At 43.2% G+C, this 23,542-nt stretch overlaps 1 protein-coding gene across 2 annotated transcripts in view; it reads left to right on the top strand.

Annotated features, from left to right (window-relative positions):
- The window catches only part of LOC311498780 (noelin-2-like), a 30,994-nt gene extending 7,683 nt beyond the window's left edge, over nucleotides 1-23,311 (top strand). For both annotated transcript variants that reach the window (XM_084559512.1, XM_084559511.1), the window contains 6 exons: nucleotides 1,544-1,699; nucleotides 8,575-8,794; nucleotides 11,667-11,773; nucleotides 20,230-20,406; nucleotides 20,502-20,675; nucleotides 22,444-23,311. In XM_084559512.1, coding sequence (XP_084415638.1) covers nucleotides 1,544-1,699; nucleotides 8,575-8,794; nucleotides 11,667-11,773; nucleotides 20,230-20,406; nucleotides 20,502-20,675; nucleotides 22,444-22,764 — 1,155 coding nt within the window. In that variant the 3' untranslated portion in view covers nucleotides 22,765-23,311. The remainder of the gene's footprint in view (nucleotides 1-1,543; nucleotides 1,700-8,574; nucleotides 8,795-11,666; nucleotides 11,774-20,229; nucleotides 20,407-20,501; nucleotides 20,676-22,443) is intronic.
- The last annotated feature ends 231 nt before the right edge of the window (nucleotides 23,312-23,542 follow it).

Raw genomic sequence — 23,542 nt, 5'->3', positions numbered from 1 at the left:
CCCTCCCATTCTCTATCAAAAGAGATTTGAAGTATCTGGTTGCATCTCAGGATGGTTAATGAAAGGAGGCGTGGGAGCATTTGTTTCCTTAGAGCGGAACGTACTCTAGGTGAGAAACTCATGTTTAAATGGATCTAAAAGGGGAATATGACAGGTGTGTGTCTCCTTTCATCATGTTGTTGAGCCGTGGCGGCTAGAATATTAAAACCTAAACGGCATATTTTCCAACGCTTCTTTTGTTTGTCCATTATCTGAGTCGACAGTTGCAGGCGTTTTTTGCCGCATCCCCCTTAAAAACGAGGAGATGTTGCATCCTCTACAGATGTTACCAAACTCAATTCCCAGTAGGTTTTTCATAGATTTGGACAGGATGTTTACAAGATTTTATTTGGCAGGACAAAAAGGTCAGAATGAAAATTCTGAAAAAATTACAGAGAAGCAAAGACCAAGGAGGCCTTGGAGTACCAAACAGTCACAAATGCGATACATATATGAATGGGTGAATTGATATGGATATGGAGAAAATTGTGGTATACCCCCTTTCCCCCACCCATGCTAAGATATAGTGTTTAGACTCTGGCGGGAGAATGGTTTAGACCGGCTTGCAAAACTCTATGAAGGAGGAATAATGGTATCATTCGAGGGCTTGAAAAGCAAATATTCTTTGCAACGGTCTTGTTTTTTTGGTGGATCATCCCACAGATACTTGATCAGTTTGGGATCTAGTGAATGTGAAGGCCAGGTCAACACCTTGTGCTGTTCTTCATGTTTTTTTCCTAAACCGTTTTTGTGTGTGTGTGTGTCAGGCTGCATCCTGTTGGGGATGGCTGCTGCCATCAAGGAGTGTCATTGTTATGGGGTGGGGGTGTCTGGTCTGGTCTAGGTGGGTGCTACATGTCTAAGTAACATCCACATGAATGAATGCCAGGTCTAAAATCTTCCCAGCAGAACATTGTGTTGTCACATTGTAAGATGGTCAATGTTATTTACTTCTCCTGTCAGTGGTTTTAATGCTGTGGCTGATCAGTGCAAAGCACTGTGTACTGTGTGGCTAAGTACAAACAAAGCTGCTCTCATGACTGTAGACTTTTCATCTTGTAGATACCTGCCATGATATCTTTGAGTCAATATTGTCACTGTGGTCGAACCTTTAGAGAAACACACTCAAAACATGTGGGAAATTAAAATGTAGTCCTTCCTGGACAGGCACCATGTTTCTAAATGTCATTTGTCAATGTCGTGAGCTGCACAAATGAGATTCCACTTTTTTATTACCTCCGTTCTAGAGTAGACAGAAGAAGATCCCTTGGGCAGATAAAAACAAATTTATCTGCAAGACCAGACACCGTGAGAGGTTGTAAATTCAGTGAACTAGCCCTTTAAATGTTGAGTCATCTCACCGCACAGCCTTATCTATTGGTAGACAGCAACAGGTGTTTGGAAACAAATAACAGGTGCTAGTAATCAGACAGCAGCCAAAACCAATCATAAGCATTTCTAGCAAACAGTAATCATCACAATATCAACTGTGTGTGTGTGTCAGGTTCAGAATGTAAGCCAGTCCATGGAGGTGGTAGACCTGCGAACATCCCGAGACCTGCAGTATGTTCGAGACTCGGAGCCGCTGCTGAGAGGAGTGGACGGACGTTTACACACTTACGTGGCAAATCCACGCTCCCTGACAGCAAAGGGCCTGCAGGTACACACTACACACACACACACTACACAGAGAGAGAGAGAGAGTCACCCAGACACACAGTGTAAGACGGTCGCTGTAGGGAACACATAACCTTTGGTGTGAAAACATTGATTTCACGCATGTCAAGCTGAAGTTTCCCGGCTGCACTCAGACACGCCAGCGTCTTTCATTAAGGGGACAAATTTTCGTTTTTTGAAGCTGTCTGTTTGCAGACTTCACATCCGCTGCGTAAACATGTAAACACAGCTTGGTTCCAAAGGTGCCAAGCAAAACTGCAGAGTCACTGCGCACATTAAGGCTTCAGGCTGTCAGGATTTTAATGTTAATTATAACATTTACATAATATTGACTGAAAAGCACAGGTGTTTCAGGTTGGCGGTCCATCAAGCCATCCCATTCTAGTCAGTTTTTGAGGGAGGCCTTGGTGAGATTTCTTCAAATTTGTATGCAGTAATTAGATGTTAGTGGTCAAAACTCAAAGGTCAAGGTCTCACGTCTGGCCCATCCTTGTGAACGCTATAGATCAAGAACGGCTGCGGGGGAATTTTATTAGGCCACATCTGGCTCAAGTATCCGCTTGGACCGATGACCAGATTAGATTTTGTCGGGCAAACATCACCGTGACCTCTCGAAAACACGTTTCCGGTCATAACTCAAGAATTCATATGGCAACTACGACACATCTTCACGCAAATGTCACGATAGGTCAGCTCCTTTCACTTCCCCGCGCCGGGACAGAGGGTCTCATTAAATGAGTCGTGTTAAATGAGTCTGAACAGACAAGGTTAGAAACTAGGCTAAAATCACAGGGTGGTAATTCTAGTTTGCGTGCTGGTGCTTTAAATTCGCAGGGGAAAAGATGAGATTGACTCTAAGGATAAGTGTCGCCTTTTACTGAAGGAAATCTGAATGCATTTCACTTCTTAAATTAGGAGTACTAATCTCATCATGCTCGGCGTCTTCAGTTATCTGTGCCAACTACAAACCAGGGGGCTAGTGGAAGATTATCTCCAGCTACTGACAATGAGAGTCTGTGGATGCGAGGGATGACGGCTGAATGATCCAAACAGAGAAGTCAGCTGTGAAATTGCTGGTTTGATTTCTGCCTGTGGCATCCTAAAGACACTGAAGTAAAAGGCAACAAAACCCTGTGAACTATTTACACAGACATGGAGCGTTACCTGTGAGCACTGATTTGGGAAGTTTTTAGAGACTTAGGGTGCTTCTACCGGCTGCTTCACAATGATTTCTTTGTCTGTATTTTACTTCTCGGGGCGTCGTAAGTCTCCATAAGGCAAGAGTAACACCGAAAACACTGGAATTATTAATAATCAGTGAAGAATCACTTCCAGACCTGAATAGATCCCCACTAGTGATCATTTAGTCATAAATCCCACGACTTGCCAAATGGGAAAAAGAGAAAGAAAAAATCTTGTAACTCAGATTTAAAGGGGAACTACTGTTTTGTACAACCTGGACCTTATTTGTGGCATAAAATATAATTGTTTACTCACCCATATAACTTAATGGTGTAATTTTTAGGGAGATAATTAGATCTGCGTATATCCATATAGTGGGAGTGACTGGGGCACCGAAACGCAGCCTCTAAATAACGCATTATCTGCCGCGAAACTCAATATTTTGTTATCGTATGCTAGTGCTGCTGTTATCACTAGCGTACGATAACAAAATATTGGTGAAATGAACGAGTTTCGTGGCAGATAATGCGTTATTTAGAGGCTGCGTTTCGGTGCCCCAGTCACTCCCACTATACGCAGATCTCAATATCTCCCTAACGACTACAAATTACACAAAAGTTATATGGGTGAGTAAACGATCGTATTTTATGCCAGAAATAAGGTCCAGGTTGTAAAAAACAGTAGTTCCCCTTTAAATTATCACCAATGACCTTTGCTTTTGACTTGAAAATATGCCAGGAAACTCGTTGTTACACCACATAATACTCTGCAATCATCTGTTGTGTCCACTGCAGTACCTTATGCCACGTTTGGGCCGTGGTAGATAAGATATGAGACTGTTGTGGCTTCCCTTCCTGAATTTGATATTCCCCCAAAACAAGACAACGAATCGACCTCTGAATAAGACGCCGGTGTGCTGCAACCTGCTGGCTTTACAGCGAATGATCAAAATGAATGATTTCCACTGGATCGCTGTGCGTTTGATCAAGTTGCTGTGTTTTGAGCCTGAGCTCTAGACACAGTCAGTGAATCCAAGACTGACACATGGCCGGCCCGGCTGTTGGTTGTGATAATCTTATCTTACGAAATCAAATCAATAAACAATCAGACAATCGCAGTTGAGCTCGCTATCTGTTACTGAAGAAGGTCCTAACTTTACTGCTGCTTCCAAATAAAAAAAACTCAACAGCTGATGTACGATAACCTAAGTGTAACCACACAAATACAAACCTGTTGATAATTAAAGTTGATAATAGAATGAATAATATGAGTAATAAGGAGCAGCTGGTAATGGTTGAGCAACTTTTCTTTTGTTAAAAACACCAATACAACACTTTAAAAATCCTCCAAAAAGGTAAAAGTCTTTCTTCAGATCACACCTGGCATTAGAAGACGTCTCCACATGGGTCTCGAGTGACTCTCTGTATGCAAACAAACACCAACATCATTCAGGACGCAGCAGAATATTGAACGAACAGTCAGCTATGGTTACCGCTGTTTCAGAACCGTGAATGCTGCTGTTTGTGTGTATGGGCTGTGAGTGCCTGCAGTATGAAGTATCTCTATGCTCTATTCGCCTCCACCCTGATGTTAGGTATTTTACAGATCCATGTAAAGCTCAAATTGTAACTTCAACCCTAAGCACCAGAATAATGTTGCTTTCTCCGTTATTTGCAACAGCATAACAAAAATCTCTGGTGAAAAAAGGCAAATAAACTTCATACTATAGACTGTATATAAATATGGACACCACTTCCTTGCATTGGCCAATCTGAAGCCATTTTCCTGGGGGGATACCTGTGGCGGCATCTTGCGAGTTTGAAGCCAGAGTTTGCGCGGTACGGTCCGAGAGTGGAGCTGCGATATCGATGAGCCCCCCCCCCCAACACTTCTGTTTTTGTTTATTAATACTGCTCTGCTCTGCTCTGCTCTACCTCCACCACCAGGAAATATTCTGTTCTTATTTATTTATTTATTTTTTTCCTACTCTTGTGGTCCTACGGGACCATGAGCAGTTGGCCTGGCAACTTGTAGTGATCATGATGTCACATCCTGTTTCTAGAGCGTCAGATAATTAATTAAAACGTCTCAGAAAAACACTTGAACATGCATCAGCATTATATTAACCACCTAAAATGATTGAAACCATCCTTGAAAAAAAATTACTTGACGTGTATTTTAGTGTTTTAGTTTGGTCCAAGTCCCATCCACTAACATGGAGGAGGCGGAGCTTATGACCTATACTGCAGCCAGACACCAGGGGAAGCTCTACTTGCTTTCCATCTTCATACTGTCTATGGTTCACACCTGTAGTTCCTGGAACTTCACATGCTTGTTGGCTGATTCAAGATGAATTTTAATACCAGGCGTAACTGGTAACTACAAGTGGGTAACCAGATATATGTACTCATAAAGCGAATAATACACGTACACACACACACAACTCTAAGCCTTACTTCCTCAAATAGAGCATATTACCACCTCCCAGAAATCCATTCTTCCTTTCATCTCTTGCCGCGTGTCTTCTTAACTGGGGGGTCTGTTTTTAAGTTTTTATATATAGTTTAGCTACTGTGTGTGTGTGTGTCGGCGTGTGTGCGCCTGTGTGTGTGTGTGCGCGCGCACTCGTCTCTCCTTGGGGGTTTTTCACAGTCATAAGCTTTTGCCTCTGCACCGAGAGGCAGAGCTCCTGAATATTTATGCGCAGCTACAGTAAGTTTATCAATAACTAAAGAGTATTTTTATCCCACGGAGGAAAGGAACAAGGAGATTGGGGGAAGAGGAGGTCAAACAGAGAGATTAATAGATAAGAGGAATGGAGGAAACAGAGAGAAAATGATGATGTCTTGCTGCATGTGAATGTTTTGCCCTTTGGCCGGGAGTGATAAGAGGGATGAGCTAAGTGAGGAAAGAGGTAAAGGTTAGTCAGAGAGAGAGAGAGGGGACGGATGAAACAGGAAGAGAGAGATTAAAGAAAGATGAAGGAGGAGACATAGGAACCGAGGGATAAGCTAGTAAAGTGTTGACTATCTAACAAACCGCGACATTTTTCTCATTTTGTCAAGATTTCTCTGAATGAATGTTTAATAAATGCCCAATTTAAATCAAATAGCGCTGCCAGTACCAATCAGGGACGATGAAATATCCAAATTTTAGCTTGGATTCACAGAACGCTTCACCACTGCGCTGTAATTATGTGTAAAACTCGGCGCTGAAAGGGTTTTCGTGAAATGTTTTTAAGTGGTGACGGGGAAGCATTCAGGTTGAAGATAGCAGAGGAGGGATTAGACACATGGAGTGTTTGAGTGACTGCCAAGGCTGTTTCCCTGATATGTTGTTGTGTTTGTGTGCGTGGGCGTGAGATGTTCTGAGGAGATGATAACGTTTTTGTCTTCGCTTTTGTCACTTCTGTTAATCTTTCCTTTTCTTTTTTTTTTCCCCCCTCTCACATAAAACCCAGTTCTTGTCTCTACACAGCAAACTATTTTGGGGGAATCTGAAGGTGAAGCTACAAGAATTAAGATGTAAAAGACATATATAATATATATGATTTATCCTCCTGCTGCGAGAAAGCAGGTTCTTACATATAATTTATCCTCACATTTATCTTCATTTAAGCTGAGCACAAACATAAAGTTGGGTTCTCTCCATCCACACTGGCTCGGAGTTGCACAAAGTTGGAAAAGAAAAACATCCATCCATCCATTTTCTGCTGCTTATCTGGGTCACAGTGCCAGCAAACAGTGCACAGCAAGCCCAGACACACTCTCTTCCAGCACCTCCTGTGGGATTGTGATGCACTCCCAGGCCAGATGGGATGTGTAGTCCCTCTAGCATGTTCTGGGGGTGCTTTCCATTTGGTTAATGCGGTTCTTCTTCACTTCATTCCTCTCCTGTCTCTCTTGTCTGAGCTCATCCCAGCGGACTGCTAAGAGGTGCGAGGACGAAGGCAGCGCTAAATTTAGGACGCACAGCATCTCAGCTACAAAGAATATAAGTAATTAAGCGAGAAAAACAAAGATTGTCCTTCAACGAAATGAGAGCTCGGGGACGTGTAAGCCTGTCTATGTAAGATTTTAAATTAAATTACTCTCATTTCATTGGTCAACACATATGTATATGGTAGGGGCTAGCTGAAGTATTTTACAGAGCAGTTCCAGCTGAAGCCAAGCCAACATCACTGACGTCTACCTCTTCTTCTTGTTCCCCGTTCAACTAAAATTGTTGTCACAAGTTGCCTTGTGTGTCATAGTGCCCGCAAGAAGAGGACGAGGCGAGCAACATTTAATGCCCCCTGGATAAAGTAGTTTAGGTGCCATTATGAATCGACAGGGGAGGACGCTGACTGCCTGTGAGAACTCGTAATATGACGGGAAACCTCTTGGTACGCCAGAGGGTGAATCTGAGAAATGAGAAACTTAAAACACTGCGTGTGCTGTCTTCACAGTGTCATACATCCTTGTGGGATCACTGTGTTTCAGCCACAAGTGTAAAATTTGAAGCCCGACACGACTGTTTCTTGCATTTTCCTGCAAATCGTATGGGAATTAGATCACCCTACCACGCAGCCAGCACGTTCTGCATCCAAAACGCTGAGCACCTGCCTCACAAGGCAACCTCTGTTCAGTTAAGACCATTGATTATATATGGACATTGCGTCACCAGTTCCTCGCATTGGCCAAACCGACTCCCGGGGATAGAGGCAGTGCCATCTTGCTAGTTTGGAGCCAGAGTCTGCTCAGTACGGTCCGAGAGTGGAGCCATGTGGAGCTGTGATATATCTATATCTATATATCTATATATCTATATACATAGATATATAGATATATAGATATATAGTTTTTGTTTAATTAATACTAAGCTCTGCTCTACCTCCACCAGTTACAAGGAAATGTATAAAAAAAAAAAAAAAGTACATTGTATAATCCAACAACTCTTACAATCCCACAGGAACATTTTACAGCAACTGGTGGTCGCCATGATGTTACATCCTGTTTCTATAGCGTCAAATAACTCAAACATACATCAACATTATATTAACGACCTAAAATGACAGAAACCGTCCTTGAAAAAAATTTATTTTACGTGTATTTTAGTGTTTTAGTTTGTCCCAAGTCCCATCCACTAACATGGAGGAGGTGGAGCTTATGACCTATACTGCAGCCAGACACCAGGGGGAGCTCTACTTGCTTTGGCTTCACTTTTGAGGAGCAGTTCCTCCGTCCATCTTTATACAGTCTATGGTCAAGACACTCCATTTTCTTAGGCCCACAGTCATGCCCAATATCCAAGTTGTCCCAAATGCACATATGAGTGCAAATGAAAGCATCATGTAGATGATTGAAATTGTTTGCCAACCCAAGACTTTGTGTCTGGTATCACTTTACCCAGTGTGCAGTTTTGGTCCTGCACACTGAATAAAAGGTGCGGTCTTTTTTTTTTTCTTTTTTTTTTTTGCAAATAAGCTGAATGAGAAAAAGCTCAACTCTGCTTTAGGTTCTGCTTTGACCTAGACAAGCTGCCATAATTGTCACACTCAGAGGTCATTATGACCAGCAATTGCTCCTGTTCAAACAACAGCAAGTGGAAAAGAGATAAAAATACTGCAGATGATTTTCATATTCAATCACACTTTACTCTAACTTGTTGTCCTTCCTGTTCCTGATGCCCCTGCAGGAGTTAAAGGGCCAGATGTCTCAGCTGCGGCCCCTATTGTCCGTGGTTGAGCAGTACAGACTGGACCTGCAGACGCTAGCCAGTTTACGACTGGAGCTGCTCAACCTGTCAATCATCCTGACGGCCATTCAGGAGGAGATCGGAGCGTACGACTACGAGGAGCTTCAGCAGAGGGTGCTGCTGCTGGAGACCAGGCTGCACAGCTGCATGAACAAACTGGGTACGTGTGAGACGGACCGTGATTAAAAGCCTTTCTTAAATAACTCATGACTTTGCATTTTGTACGCGGAAAGTCAAGTGCATAAAATGTCCACTGTGCAGGAGGTTTGAAGGGGCACTCCACAGATTTATACACGTGGAGATTGATTTCATCATCACAAGTACCCTTCAGCCTGTGAAAACAGCCGTATATAGTCTTGTGTGACTCAGCAGGAGAATATACTGTATGTTAAAAGGTTTTTTCAGATTTTAAAGTTAAGACCCAGACCAGTGACATTTGAATATTACAGCATTTTACGTGGCAGGGAAGGTCTAACAGAAAACATTACCAAGTGGAAATTGTGGCATGGATCAGTCTGCCGCACCAATTTAGACTATTCTATTAATAAATGTTTTACTTACAAGTCCCCCGGTTTTATAGAACTGGTCATTTGTATTTGCCTGACTGATTCCTGGCGTTTAACAAAACAAAACAAATTCAAAGCAGCTTTAAGGGGCTCCGACGCTACTGAAGTGTTTGCAAATCTGCAGTCCGGTCTGTGAAGTCGCAGATCAAATGGACTATTTTCATACAGTAAAGACAACAAACAGGATTCACAACTAATTGGCTCTCCTGATAATATACTTTTAATTTGAGACGGTTGCTGTTGTAAAAGGTGGCAAGGAAATTTATCAGTTCACATCACATCACCGCAGATGGATTATGACATGAAACTGGTAATTAGACGTGCACAAGTTTTTACTTAAAAGGTCAAATTAAACTTCAGTTATAATAGAAATATAAGTTTAGGATTAAAAGAATAGTTTGACATTTTGGGAAATATCCTTATTTGCTTTCTTGCTGAGAGTAAAGCTTGTTACATGCTCTGTGAGAGGCGAGAAATTTGTTCTTGCTCTTAGGCCTGCGAGAACAAGAAAAAAGTTTGTTCTGGTCAGAATTTATACCTCATGGACTTCATAGGGCCCTCCTACTACAGCATACATCACACGCGGTAAGCATTGTGGGAGATGCGGGAGACAGACGACGAGAGTCACTTTTCGTATTAGTTTCGGATGTCGGCCAGTCGATTTAACAACTGTGTCCGTTAAATCATTAAGCCTACACCGACGCACAGTATGCCGATCTCTGCCTTGGAGTGATTAGCAGTCACACTGCGAATATTAGCATCTTGGAGCGAGCATTACTGCTTTTCTGCATTTATCACACCCACTCCAATTTCTGACCAGTCACAGAATAGTTACCGGACAGCACACGAGAAAAAAAGTTTGCCTGGTTGATGCGTCAAGAACAAGCTACGAGAACGAGGGCAGTGAAAACAAAGTTCTTGCTTCTCACAGAGTATGTAACAGCCTTTAGAAAATCATCTCTCTCGGGGCTGTGTAGTAATTATAAGCAATGGATGCAATGGGATGCTGCTAGCTTGGCCTTGCATAAAAGGTCCTTTTCAGACCTGGCATTGACAAGGGTCCTGGGTGGTCCTTTCACAAGTGGGCCACTTTAGTGAAACTGCATTGAGAATTCAATTCAATTCAGTTCAATTTTATTTATATAGCGTCAATAACAATACAAATCGTCTCAAGACGCTTTACAAAACTTGGCCTGAAACCCCCAGAGCAAACCTGAAGGCGACGGTGACCGCCCACTCAACCGACATCATCATCCGCCTAAATTTTGTCTGTTTCATTTATTTTAAAGCTACAATGTCACATTTCGCTCCTATGAGAAGATTTTAAAATCTATCACAAAACAAAGAGGTGACCCTGAACCAGCACCTGAAGAGAAAGCACACAGGCGCTACTGTGACTGATAGCAACTCAAGGCAAAAAGCACCGTAGGTTATGTCTGTGTTATCATCAGGGAGAGCTTTAAAATAGGTTTTTGTCCTTGTAGCTGTTAAGTAAACCAATAAAAAAATTACAAATGATGTTATTAAATATAAACAGGCTATGCGCAATTCTGTCATAAAACAAAAGTGTGTAGGAGTTTAGGTCGGAACGGGATCAACGATTGTTCCCAGTTTCCTGTTGGTGCTAAGCTACGCTGCTGACCTTAGCTTCATATTACCAGACAGCTATTAGAGGTATAAGGGACGTGACCTAACAATTACGCCTGGCAGGGTCATTAATCAGAACAGAAACAGAAGCAGTGTTATCTGGGTTATAGTTTTAATGATGAAAGTGAGAGTTGCCGGGCCGTAGATACATGGATCACGCCGCTGCAGCGCTTTTAGACGTTAATGTGGATGTTTTGACTCTGCTTTCACGGGGAAAAACCGTCTTTATTGACATCCATTACGACTGATGTGGATTCAGAATCAACAAAAAGCTTGAAATAAAAAAAAATAAAAAAAAACATTTTACAGCCAGCTTTCAAACCTACACAGTATATTTTATGCTCTAGGGTGTTAGAGCGGTGTATCACTTTAAGGTCACAGTTCCCTTTCACTGTCCATACACTGCTGTAAGGTTATGTAGCTAAAAACACGTCAAGGTTTCTGTAGATGCGACTGATGCACTGAAATATAGACTTTAAAAAATAAATAAATAAAAATCTTACATAACCGAAAATGTTCCTTATGAATTTAAACTCCTCTACAGCGTTTTATCACTTTTTCAAAGGAGACACAGTTCTCTGAAAGTTCATGCTGGAGCTGCACACATGTTTTCAAGATTTCATGAAGGTTGTTGAGACAGGCGGCAGCTGCTCGTAAACTGACCACACCATGAACCTTGAATATTACTCACAGTGCCACCACACACAGGTGCATCATCTCCGTCATCCACACCATGAACCCGCTGTATGTATAAACTCCACTGTTTGGTGAGGTTCATTGCACATTTTTAACATTAAACGTTCATCCTTTCTTAAACAGGTTGTGGTCGTCTGACCGCAGTTAGCAACCCGATCACCGTGAGAGCCTCGGGGTCCCGCTTCGGCTCCTGGATGACTGACGCCATGATTCCCAGCTCTGACAGCAGGGTAGGTGTGCAGTTGGCGTGTTTGTGTGTGACTGTGCACATCTGCCTTCGGAGGAGCCCTTTGAGACTTTATTTTACTTTATTTTGGTTGGTACTCACCTTCTGACCCAACCTTCAAAGAGCCACAGTTTTAAATTAAGGTTAGAATTGGGTTTGGGTTAGGATTGGGTGAATTACGTCAATGAGGGACCTTGCAGAGATAGACACACATATAAATGTGTTTTATGGACTTGTATTACACATCTGCGAGGACATAAATCCACTCCAGCAGACTGTAAAAAAAACGCATCTCCACTTCCTTCTGTCTGTAAAATTGATGTTTGAATTAGAGATGTGGGCGACGCCATCTTGCAAGACTAAACGCTGCACTCTACCTCCACCAGTTACAAATACATGTTTGATTATACACTGTACTTGTCTATTTATTTATTTTTTCCTATTCTCACGGTCCTACGGGACGCTCCACAGATTGGTTGGGGTGGCAACTGGTAACTAAAACTTAACCTATCAGAAAAATGCTCTTTTGAACACGCGTCATCATTATATTAACTACGTAAAATGACAAAAGCAAGTTCGGCCCAAGTCCCATCCACTAACATGGAGGAGGCGGAGCTTATGACCTATACTGCTGCCAGCCACCAGGGGGAGCTCTACTTGGAGCTGCCCTGTCTTCCATCTTTTCATATACAGTCTATGCATAAATCGGCTTAGAGAGATTTTTAAAAAGCAAGACCCCATAACGCCAGTGATTGAATTTCAGCATGAAGCCTTAAGTTTCCGATAAGCAGTGATTAAAATTAGGGGCAGAATAAGTCTCCAGGAAATTAATTCCAGCCGATGTAATGTCCTCTTATGTGATGAAAAGACTGTGTGTGTCTCGTTCTTGCACAGGTGACAGGTGACAGGTGAGGCAGGTGTCGAGGTGTAGCGCAGCTCTGTATTCTCATACAGTGTTTTTTTTGCCTTGCCTCTTTCTGTCTTATTTCTGTTGTGTTGTTCGTCTGCTCGCTACAAGCTTCATCCTACACTTTCCTACACACACACACACACACACACACACACACACACGCTGTTCAGGGAGTGCATATTAAGCGAGTTGTCAAGGCGACTTTCTCCATGATTTATATCGCCATGGTGACCCTTGCCTGTTCTCTATTAGAGTGTCTCCCTGGTGATGAGACGGAGCTATACACAGCAGAGGTATCCCAGTTATCGCCTCCTGTCTTCCAGTTACAGGTTTGACTGGTATGGTTACGGGGTTATGGGTGATGTCTTTGTCCCCCAGAATAGGAAGCCGTAAACCAGATGTTTGTGACTTTATTTGAATAATTACAGTATTTGGAAAACTGAATGCGCCTTCAGTTGTAAAGACCTAGTGACAATGTACTGCGTTTTCTCACTTCAGCGCCTTCTGAATGGTTAATGAAATGTTTACGAGGTTGCCATCCTTCTTTGCCAACGTACGAGCGCCGCACATCCAACTAACTTCACGCTGCATTTACTTGGGTCCCCAACAACACACATGCCAGGACTGAAGTACATCTGATTACCAGTTGCAGAGATGAGCAAAGAACAGGCACCTACATGGAGAGATTTCTTTCTTTATTACTGAAACCATAAAATTCTACCACGCCGCTGGAATTGCTTTTATCCTTAAAGTGAAAGAAGGAGCTCTGTGAAGTTTAGTCTATTAAACAAACACAGTCTCGGTTATCTTAACTGAGCGCCCTTGAGGCCTAACAAACATGTCAGATGCATTTTGCAGATCTGATCTGTTTTATGCAAAGCCAATTTAAGTTGTTTATCCTGCTCTAATAAATTGCATTCAGTATTTAAAACCTTTGCCCAATATTAAATCATTGGAAAAGGTGCACAGGGTGAATGCATTTTTTCAGTATTGCGTATCCAGTATTGATGTCTAGAGGAGAACTGCAAAGTGGACTCAAGGTATTTGTCGGGATCTGTTTTCATTTTTATCTATTTCCTGTTTCACTTTGTAGTGTGTTCTGTTGTGTTGCTGTTAGTTCTGCTTCCTGTTTTTTCCCTCCTTTGTGATTACTGTCTCCGCCCTAATGTGTTTCACCTGCGTCTTGTTCCCCCGTGTATTTGAGCCCCGTCTCATTCCCCTTGTCTTTGCCAGGTTGTCTCAGTCACCTAGGTTTCAAGCTCTCTCGTGTTTTTTTTCCCTGTCTGCTGTGTTTGCCTGATTCTACCTGCCTTTTTGGATTTTGACCTTTCTGCTACCATCGGATTAAAGAGCTTGTTTTGTGGGCTGTACATTTGCCTGGTTTTTCCTGTTTGCACTTGGGTCCCCAGCCCTTTTACAGCATTAGGCAATAAAACTCACTTTTCTAAGCAGCGGGGGGATTGTACAATATAAAAGATGAATTAAAAATGTATAACAATAAGAGTAAAAAGCATTTTTATTTGTAGTCGTCTGGCACACAGTCATGTCGAGTTTTCTGTGCTTTCTTTAAAAGTGGCCTCTTGGACAAAGTGGCAGAAAGGCTGAGAGGTGTGTTATATCCAGATCTAGAGAGGATTGTGGACAGTTTACACCCATCAGGCATAACATTATGATCCTAATATTATGTAGGTCTCCCTTGTGCCTCCAAATCAGTTTTGACTCATCAGAGAATGGACATGGGCCTTCTGAGGGTGTCCTGTGGTGTCTGGAGACAGGACGTTGTTAGTGGGGACCTTTGGATCCTATGGGTTGAGGGGAGGGGCCTCTGTGGATCATCCCACAGATACTTGATCAGTTTGGGATCTAGTGAATTTGGAGGCCAGGTCAACACCTTGTGATGTTCTTCATGTTTTTTTTGTTTTTTTTTAGTTGTTCCTAAACCATTTTTGTGTGTGTGTCTGTGTCATTCTGCATCCTGCTGGGGATGGCTGCTGCCATCAAGGAGTGTCATTGCTATGGGGTGGGGGTGCCTGGTCTGGTCTAGGTGGGTGCTACATGTCTAAGTAACATCCACACAAATGAATGCCAGGTCCAAAAGTTTCCCAGCAGAACACTGAGTTGGTCATAATGTTATGCCTGATCAAGGTATATGTGCTACCTGTTCTCATTAAAAAGTTGTTGCAGTCTTATTCTTCTGAATCATAAATTCACCACTCTTACTTTTAGAGCAACTGTATCGTCTTCACTTTCCTGCTGAGCGTTTTCAGCAGCACAGTAGTGTTGAACTCTCTCACGCTCTGCCTCTGAGCCGACTGCCGAACAACGCTGCATTAATGTCATCTGCTGTGCTCTTGGAGAAAAAAATCAACCCGAAAAGATAATGTGACGTTGACAGCCTTTGTGATCTTGTTGTTGTTGTTAAAGCTGTCGGGCTTCATTTTTACACCGACAACAGGAGTTTTATTTTTAGTTTCAACATAAAAAAAAAGAAATAAATTGATGCCTGATCACAACTGATCTCATTGGCCTTTGATATTTCACAAGATTATGATTATAACGCTGCCGACTTTGAACATCAAGTCAAATATGATAAATCATCACCGAATTTTCACGCTGGACAACCTGTGTGTTATCGTGCTATGTGTGGAAGTAGTGCTACACGCACACTGCGAGTCAAAATGAGTTAAGTCATTCTCATACTTCCTTTGGTATCCATGACTACAGTGTCTACAGGGTCCCAGTTTGGCATTTATGAATTCTTCATTAGCTCATCAGCCTGTGAATGTGTGTGACCGCGCGCGTGTGTGTGCAGTGCGTATGGGCGCAAACGCGTTAGACCTCCTCACATTCGCACACACCTGTCGCTGCGTTTGAGAGCAGCTGCTGAGGTGTGGATATCCCCTGATCTGTCACGATGTCTCTACTGAGAGTGTGAGAAGGAGCGAGAGGATGAGACAGACGCGGCAAATAAGAGAGGGAGAGAATGAGGACGGCTGGCGAGGAGGTGTTAAGCTGGGGAAAGGAGACGGGTGGGGGGGAATGGGAACTGGGGGTGGACAGGAGGAGACAAAAGATGGGGAGCGGGAAAGGGCTGATCAAAAGAACGACAGCCGGGACACACTTGCAAAAGATGGTGTAAAAAGAGCAAAGGGAGGCGAAGGTGAACATGGTGTAACTTCATAAAAGCAAGAAAGGAAGTCAGGAAGAAAAGAGGTCAAGACAGTCTGCATTGTTCAAACCTAACTAATAGTTTTACCACTTCATTATTCAGTTTAATCACCACTCTGAAAGGAAATAACGTCTCCCTTAACTGTAAGAAATAAGATCTACAGTGCTCATTCTGTGCAACGATGATTTCTAAAGCCAAACACAATATGAGGTTATTCCCTGATTAGACAGTCTTCTCTCAAAGTTTTGCAAATGTGTTTCGCTGCCCACCATGGTCGGGGCTAAGCCTCAGATTAGCTTACTGTATAATTAATTGTTCTGATGCGGGTTTATAGTTCTGGGTACTATGGACACGAAGAAATGTGATCCAGGAAACCTGCTTAAATGCTGCATAATACAAACTTATCCTGGCCATTCAGTTAATCCCTCATTGTGACAAGCACTAATTGCTATGTTTGCACTTTGACTGGATGTAAAGATGGACGAGCCGCCATTGACCCAAGTGTAACCGCCGTCTTGGCAACGGCTAAATCCTGCAAACACCTGGCTAATTCAAATACGAAGAGGAGGGGAGTGTGAGGCAGAGAAGTAGCTACCTGCAGCTCAAAGCAGCTCCGCCTTTAATTATGCGTAATTTTAGGCCTTGATATCATTTAAACAGGTGAAATATATATGAGTCACGAACGGAAAAATGTGTTACTGATTTTTGTACCAGGCTGCAAACGTGTTTTTTTGTTGTTTTTTTGTTGACGTTTTTAAATGGAGGTCAATAGGGATTTTAACTCACTTTTGGAGCCTGCCTCAAGTGGCCATTCTAGGAACTGCAGTTAAAAGCACTTCCGCATTGTCTTCATTTGCCAGTCCAGGAGCTTGTTTAGCTCAGACGTGGCTCTATCTGCTTTTATTTCACATTTTTTTCAGATTTCAGATTGTGCTGCAGGCAGCGTTAACCAAGGTTTAGCTTCTTTCTTTTTTTTTTCCTGTACAGCTCTTTGGGTGCTGGGAACCTTGGAAACCTTTGCCGTGTCAGAGTTGCCTTGTTGAAGTGAATTAGTTGCTGCATTTCTTTCCGGCAACCGTGTCTCCATATAGGCCATCGCGCTTGGTTGCGATTCTGTTGAGCGTTGCACGCGAAGAACAATCGTCCTTGTGTGTTAGGACGAAGCTATACATACTGATTATTGTGGCGCGATAGTGATCACATGATTGGTTTTTCTATCGCCGGCTCCCTACGCTGAGCGTCCTTGAGAATGACACTGAAACCCAGATTACTCCTGATGATAAGGTCACTGCCGCAGCGTGCGCGTGTGATTGTGTGTAAATGACTCAATGAGAGGCTAAAAGTGCTTTGTACATCCACTCCAGTCCAAATAAACCAACACGCAACTGCTCTTACGAACGTACCCCCTTGAAATGTCAAACACAGAATTAATATTTGCAGAGAACGAGATCTGTGGATTTTATTCCTTTCGTTGCCGGCATGTTGGAAAGGGATCCCTTTGGGGCGTATTGTATAAGGATTGTATAAGGACATAACCTGCTCTGAAAGAAACAATGCAACTGTTAATAAAACTTTGGTGCAAGTTCAGGAAGCAAAAACAGTTCCCTAACCACTTTCTTGCACGCACCGTTCCTTTTATAATCAATGTCTGGAGCTTGTTTATATGAAGTAAATGGTGCATTCAAATGCAAGAAGATTACAGCTGCCAGAAAACAAAGGGACGCGTCTTCCATTGAAACCCTGTTCAAATGGGAATTAAAAACAGAGAAAGCGTCATCAGTATTTAGAGGAGAGTGTTCCAACGAGGGTGGGGGACGAGAGAGGGCAATCATTGTCTTTCCAAACCACAAGTCTCAATTAAACTCTATGTTATTCAAGGTCCTCAAAATAAGTGCAATCCGTTACCTTTCTCGGGAAGTCTCTAATTCAATGTGAATTTTAAATATTACAAATTAACTGTAATTTTAAAAAACGGCGCTGCCACTGTGGGAGAGGTTTTTCTTTTTTTTCTTTAACAAGGAAGGATCCTCTTTATCTTCTTCTTCTTCTTCTCGTCTGCCCTCAGTACTTTTCTCTCTTTGCAGGGGAAATAACGAGCATCCTTTTCACCAACAATACTTCCTCTTCCCACTGCTCTCTGCTCTTTTCTTTCATCTACTGTATTTCACCTCTCGTCCCCTCTTTGGGTTATTAATCCTCCCCCGTTTCTTCTTCCCCCTCATCTTCACTCACTCGGCGGGCTTCTTTTCTTCTCCCCTCCCTTCTTCCTTCTCTGCCCCATATTTACACCTCCTTCCCTTACTCTCAGATTGTCTGGTTTTACTTTTCGTCAGACAGTTAAATTCAAATTTAGGTCAGACTGATTGAGGAGGCGGGGAAGGGTGGACATCAATTTTCCATACCTGAAATAAATCAGAATTCATGACCTCTGATTACCTCCAGGAATGCAATGAATTGCAGAAATGCACAGAGCAAAAAACCCCTAGCACCACCAGCATTATCATAAAAAAAAGGAGAGAGATAATCATTCATTTTCTCACTCTTTCCCTCTAAATCATCATCAAGCGGCGGGAGCAGGAACATGAGAACAGCAGGTATTCACCAGGAAGAGGTAGACAATCGCAGTCTCCTCACGTCCAGACAGTAATTTTACTAACGGCAACACATTTTAAGATTTATGTTGAAGTTGGGGGAAACTTCTGTGTTACAGCAGCATATAGTTAAAGGAAAATTACCGTTTTTTTACAACGTGGACCTTATTTATGGCATAAAATACGATCGTTTACTCACCCATATAAGTTGGGGTCATTTGGAGTCGTTCAGACGACATTTAGATCCAGTGGAGCGCTGCATATATCCATATAGTGGGAGTGACTGGGGCACCGAAACGCAGCCTCTAAATAACGCATTATCTGCCGCGAAACTCATTCATTTCAAGATACGCTACTGCTATTCCCCGTTGAGTCCGGAGTTACCTGTTATCTGTTTGTGGACGCGCAGCGGTTTGTTGTTCTTTGGCCAGCTGTTCCTCTCTCTGCCTCCGCATGCTCCTTTCAACGAGCTCCTCATCCGTATACTCAAATGTGGCTCAAAACAGTAAGGATATCCATCATAAACAACGGGTACGTGTGGCGCTCAGAGATGACATCATCCAGGTCAGAGGTTAGTAGGTCAATCTACAGACCCCGGATGATGATAACAGGTAACTCCGGACTCAACGGGGAATAGCACTAGCAAATCATAACAAAATAATAGTGAAATTAACGAGTTTCGTGGCAGATAATGTGTTATTTAGAGGCTGCATTTCGGTGCCCCAATCGCTCCCACTATATGGATATGCGCGGCGCCCCACTGGATCTAAATATTGTCCGAAGGACTCCAAATGACACAAAAGTTATATGGGTGAGTAAACGATAGTATTTTATGCCAGAAATAAGGTCCAGGTTGTAAAAAAAACGGTAATTCCCCTTTAAGGACAGCGCACAAGACATTAAATAACATTAAATAAATACAAATATAGCAATTCAATACAACAGTAGTCCTTCACACAGCATAGGTGAAGCAGTCAACTGCTGAAGGTGCTGCCCAGTGCTGTTAGACCGCCATGGGAGGGGGTGGGGACTGGTTTTCCATCAGCGTTGACAGCTTTGCTTCGATCCTTCGATTACCTACCACCTCCACGGGCTCAAGAGGGTGGCCCAGAACAGAGCTGGCCTTCCTCTGTTCAGACAGTTCTGTTTTTGTCCGCTGCTGAGATGCTGCTGCCCTAGCACACCACTCCATAGATGTAGCTAGCAATTCTTAGCTAAATCATGTTCAAATTAAAATTCAGTCTGCGGCTTACTTCACGTAGAAGAAGCATGTAGAGCTAGCTGAAGTTGATAAGAAAAGTGTAAGATCAGATGTTAAACTGCTAAAACACAGCCAGGTCAACCGACTCCTGTAAATGTTTATGCTTTTGCTCTTTTTGATTCCGGAAAATCAATTGAAGAAAGCTTTGCTCTTGTTTTTTCATCATTTCTCTCAGCCCCGTGCACCGCTCCTCAGCGTGCCAGCGAATCCGAGGCTTGTCAGACTTGTCAAGCCTAGTTAGGTGTGCTAAGCTCTGAGGGTCAACCGCCGTTCAGGTCTGTGGGATAGCGAGCCGTTGCGGCACCCGCTACTGTTTTTCCTTGATCTGATTGACTCAAGTTGTGCGGTGTCCGACAGAGACAGAGTCTGAGTGCTCTGTGTCAGCTAATCCAGTTGCGGGGTGAGAGGGGGTGACCATGATGGATCATTCTGGAAATTTAACACAATTTATTGCTCTGTGAGATTTAATATTACAAGTTGCATGTAGCAGTAATACCTTTCTTAGGTTTCTTTTCCTTCCTCCCCTCAGGTGTGGTCGATGGATGGCTACTATAAGGGCAGGCGTGTGCTCGAGTACAGGACCATGGGGGACTTCACAAAGGGCCAGAACTTCGTGCAGCATCTTTTACCCCACCCCTGGGCAGGAACCGGGCACGTGGTCTACAACGGATCCCTCTATTACAACAAGCACCAGAGCAACATCCTGGTATGAAATTAGCCTGAATGTGAGCATGGGGGAGTCTGAGGGTCAGATGACCACGGTGAGCGACATAGCACATGTATGTGTTTGTGTCTTCCTAGGTCCAGTACCATTTCCGCTCCCGCAGTGTGTTGCTGCAGCGCAGTCTGAGTGGTGCAGGGTACAACAACACCTTCCCCTACAGCTGGGGCGGATCATCTGACATCGACCTCATGGCTGACGAGATGGGACTGTGGGCCGTCTACACCTCCATCCCAAATGCTGGAAACATAATGGTAATCGATTTTTATGTGTTCTCTGTATTCCTCTGCACCTGCTATAGCCGAAGCTGTGGCGATCAAAGGCGCGACCTTACAAAATGAAAATGTTTTTGGCCAGCTAGAGAATTCAAATGCTAATACCATATCTGCCGCTGGATGACAGCCAGGACAGGAGGCCTGCTGTTCCTCTGATAGACCGACACGAGTACTGGTTCTGCATCTGTTGAGCTTTGAGACAAAGACAATAGAAAGCTCATAAATTCATTCATTAAATTTCTGTAACTGCTTGTCCCATGGAGGGTCGCAGGGGAGGGGGCTGGAGTCTATCCCAGCAGTCATTGGGCGAGAAGTGGGGTATACCCTGTACCAGTCTATCTCAGGGCTAACACAGAGAGATATACAACCATTCACACCTACGGCCAATTTAGAATCACCAATTAACCCAACGAGCATGTCTTTGGACTGTGGGAGGAAGCTGGAGTACCAGGAGAGAACCCACACAGACACAGGGAGAACATGCAAACTCCACACAGAACGGCCCAAGTCGGCCTGGATTTTAAATTATCTAGATCTGGAATCATGGAAACTGTAATTTAAGTGAGTGGCAAAAGCGCATAAGGCGGTAATTCAACTTTCTGAAGGTATAAAAATACAGATTATTTGTATTTTTGAGTAGTTTCCTCTGTGAGCAATTGTTTTTACGTTTTAGAAGTAACCAACTCATTCTTAAAATCCATTGAAAGATATGACAGAAAGAAAGTACAAAATAATGTAAACTATTGTTCTGATCAGCAGTTTTTCCCAGCATGAGTTTAATATGCAGTATACAGATACATTTTTTGTATGACTGTGAACACGTCATAACCTGAACACTGTACAGTAGATAATACATTTAGTGCACAATCAAATGATATACAATATCTAATGTTTCTTTTTTTTTTTTTTTTTTGGCATTCCTTCCCTATATGTATCGATTTATATGCACGGAAAGTTGTGTTACCTGATTTGTGTTACCTGATAAAAGGTCACATTAATGTGACCTTTTAAAGAGTATTAAGAGTATTTAATAAAGTGCACCTCATTACTTTATAGCAGTGGAAACAACAGAACACTTAGGAGGACTCGAAATTCAGGAAGTGTAGGTACTGAGCTCATGCTAGAGATCAAGTGACTTCAGTCTGTAGAGAGAGAGGAGCTGATGTGGCAGTGGAAAGTGGGCAAAGCAGGTGGACACAGAGAGAAAAAACTGTTTGAACACAGATTGACTACAAGAACTACCACTGAGGCCCAAAGCACAGCTACGTCTAGAGGTTATTTAATTAGGTTGCACAGATAGGAACCACTTAACAAAGGAACCTGAAGGGTTTAGGCACTTCAGGTGTTGATGAGCCACAGGTGTGGCTGCCACAGAGGGAGAAGGAACAGGTGAGACCCACTCTCATTATCACCAAAGACACTGGCCGTTTCTCAATATGTGTTCAAATATTGTATGTACCAAGGACCACTCGCTGTCTAAGTACTGTCCTAATACAAAGTACGCATCTGACCAAGTACAGTCGAGGACACATTAGGAATTAACTGGGACTTGGGACAGATGACGAATGCATTTTGTCATCAAGTACGCTACCTATGCAATTAAAGAGAGACTGCAAAGGGTTCTCCTGTCTCTACTTCAGAGGCAGGAAGCACTTCTCTTTCATCTCAAGAAACATTGCGATATTATTTTGATAGCTTATTTCAAACTGTGTGAACTGACATGGCGACCCTTCCTCTCTGCCTCCAGGTGAGTCGTCTGGACTCTCGTTCACTGGACATCCTCCAGAGCTGGGACACAGGGTTTCCGAAGCGCAGCGCGGGGGAGGCCTTCATGATTTGCGGCACCCTGTACGTCACCAACTCCCACCTGGCCGGGGCCAAGGTCCACTTCGCCTACCACACCAACTCCTCCACGTACGAGTACACTGACATCCCCTTCCACAACCAGTACTCTCACATCAGCATGATGGACTACAACCCCAGAGAGAGGGCGCTGTACACCTGGAACAACGGTCACCAGGTACTCTACAACGTCACGCTGTTCCACGTCATCCGGAGTGACGGATAGACTGCCACGTAAACGGTAAAGAAATTAGAATAGTGTAGAGGAGAACAAGGTGGGTTTTTAACGAATGTCGCAACTTACAACACACACGCACACACACACATCAACAAGAAAATGAGTTCTGTCTGTATTTGAATTTGAATGACTTTTAGGCTGCGAGAGCGCACTGAGCCAATAACTAGACACAATGCACGGTTGTCGAACACCAGTTTAAAGGTCACGGACAAGAGTATTCATCACGGCGAAGATGAAAATGAACTGTCCCTGCTTCAGGGGTACTGGTGGAAAGAAGGAAATCAGACATTTTGAGCTCATACATATTCCGTTATGTTTCATTCCACTCGTATATCAAGAAGTGACTTTGGAAGTTGAGGTCGAATCGTCAAAAAAAAAAAAAAAAAAAGGTGCAGCCCGTGAACTGAATTTCACATCGTTGCCCTCGTCGAGCTAAGAAGACGGCCCTGACTGAGATATTCTGGATTTGTGATGTGATAGTGGACGTGTTCAGTCAGCATGGTTGTTCATTCAATAAACTTTGTTGTCAAACTTTGTCAAGACTGCTTTGCCTCCTCTGTTCTGGAGCAGGAAGAAGGGAAGATACTACAGCTTGTTATATGCATGTGATTTGAAATGTCTGCTACTAAACACCGGCTCAAACTGTGACTCCAGATAACAAACATACAACATAACAGAGGGGCTTTGAGCTGGCAGAGATGCTCTCTCTCCTTCTCTGTCTCTCTCCATCTCGTCCGCCATCTGTGGCTTCAGTCAGCTCAGGTGT

Source organism: Chelon labrosus, assembly GCF_963514085.1.
Source record: "Chelon labrosus genome assembly, chromosome: 2".
Lineage (NCBI taxonomy): Eukaryota > Metazoa > Chordata > Actinopteri > Mugiliformes > Mugilidae > Chelon > Chelon labrosus.
Note: the sequence above shows the minus strand (reverse complement) of the source record. Positions and strands in the feature narration are given on the sequence as shown.